General features: G+C 38.2%; 1 protein-coding gene across 1 annotated transcript in view; it reads right to left on the bottom strand.

The window, feature by feature from the left end:
- The window catches only part of LOC117122747, a 78,218-nt gene that overhangs the window by 65,688 nt on the left and 11,196 nt on the right, over positions 1 to 1,334 (bottom strand). The window contains exon 3 of the mRNA XM_033268454.1: positions 5 to 1,306. Within this exon, the coding sequence (XP_033124345.1) occupies positions 5 to 1,306 (1,302 nt within the window). The remainder of the gene's footprint in view (positions 1 to 4; positions 1,307 to 1,334) is intronic.

Below are 1,334 nucleotides of genomic sequence, written 5' to 3'. Positions count from 1 at the left end.
TCTGGTGTAGTTTGCTGTGTAGTATCGACAATAGTTGTTGAATCGTCTAAATCGTCGTCTGTTGTCGTTTCATCTGATGATTCCTGTGTAGTTGATTCATCTGGTGTAGTTTGCTGTGTAGTATCGACAATAGTGGTTAAATCGTCCAAATCTTCGTCTGTTGTCGTTTCATCTGGTGATTGATGTGTGGTTAATAATTCATCTGGTGTAGTTTGCTGTGTAGTATCGACAATAGTTGTTAAATCGTCTAAATCTTCGTCTGTTGTCGTTTCATCCGATGATTGCTGTGTAGTTAATTCATTTGGTGTAGTTTGCTGCGTAGTGTCGACAATAGTTGTTAAATCGTCTACATCTTCGTCTGTTGTCGTTTCATCTGATGATTCCTGCGTAGTTGATTCAGCTAGTGTAGTTTGCTGTGTAGTATCGACAATAGTTGTTAAATCGTCTAAATCTTCGTCTGTTGTCGTTTCATCTGATGATTGTTGTGTAGTTAATTCATCTGGTGTAGTTTGCTGCGTAGTGTCGACAATAGTTGTTGAATCGTCTAATTCTTCGTCTGTTGTCGTTTCATCTGATGATTCCTGTGTAGTTGATTCATCTGGTGTAGTTTGCTGTGTAGTATCGACAATAGTGGTTAAATCGTCTAAATCTTCGTCTGTTGTTGTCTCATCTGGTGATTGCTGTGTAGTTAATAATTCATCTGGTTTAGTTTCCAGTGTAGTATCGACAATAGTTGTTAAATCGTCCAAATCTTCGTCTGTTGTCGTTTCATCTGATGATTGTTGTGTAGTTAATTCATCTGGTGTAGTTTGCTGCGTAGTGTCAGCAATAGTTGTTGAATCGTCGAAATCTTCGTCTGTTGTCGTTTCATCTGATGATTCCTGTGTAGTTGATTCATCTGGTGTAGTTTGTTGTGTAATATCGACAATAGTGGTTAAATCGTCGAAATCTTCGTCTGTTGTCGTCTCATCTGGTGATTGCTGTGTAGTTAATAATTCATCTGGTGTAGTTTGCTGTGTAGTATCGACAATAGTGGTTAAATCGTCGAAATCTTCGTCTGTTGTCGTTTCATCTGGTGATTGCTGTGTAGTTAATAATTCATCTGGTGTAGTTTGCTGTGTAGTATCGACAATAGTTGTTAAATCGTCTAAATCTTCGTCAGTTGTCGTCTCATCTGGTGATTGCTGTGTAGTTAATAATTCATCTGGTGTAGTTTCCAGTGTAGTATCGACAATAGTTGTTAAATCGTCGAAATCTTCGTCAGTTGTCGTCTCATCTGGTGATTGCTGTGTAGTTAATAATTCATCTGGTGTAGTTTCCAGTGTAGTATCAAC

This window comes from Anneissia japonica, unplaced genomic scaffold, assembly GCF_011630105.1.
Source record: "Anneissia japonica isolate Jap-2015-1 unplaced genomic scaffold, ASM1163010v1 scaffold1884_len437306_cov177, whole genome shotgun sequence".
NCBI lineage: Eukaryota > Metazoa > Echinodermata > Crinoidea > Comatulida > Comatulidae > Anneissia > Anneissia japonica.
This window is presented reverse-complemented; position numbering and strand designations above follow the sequence as displayed.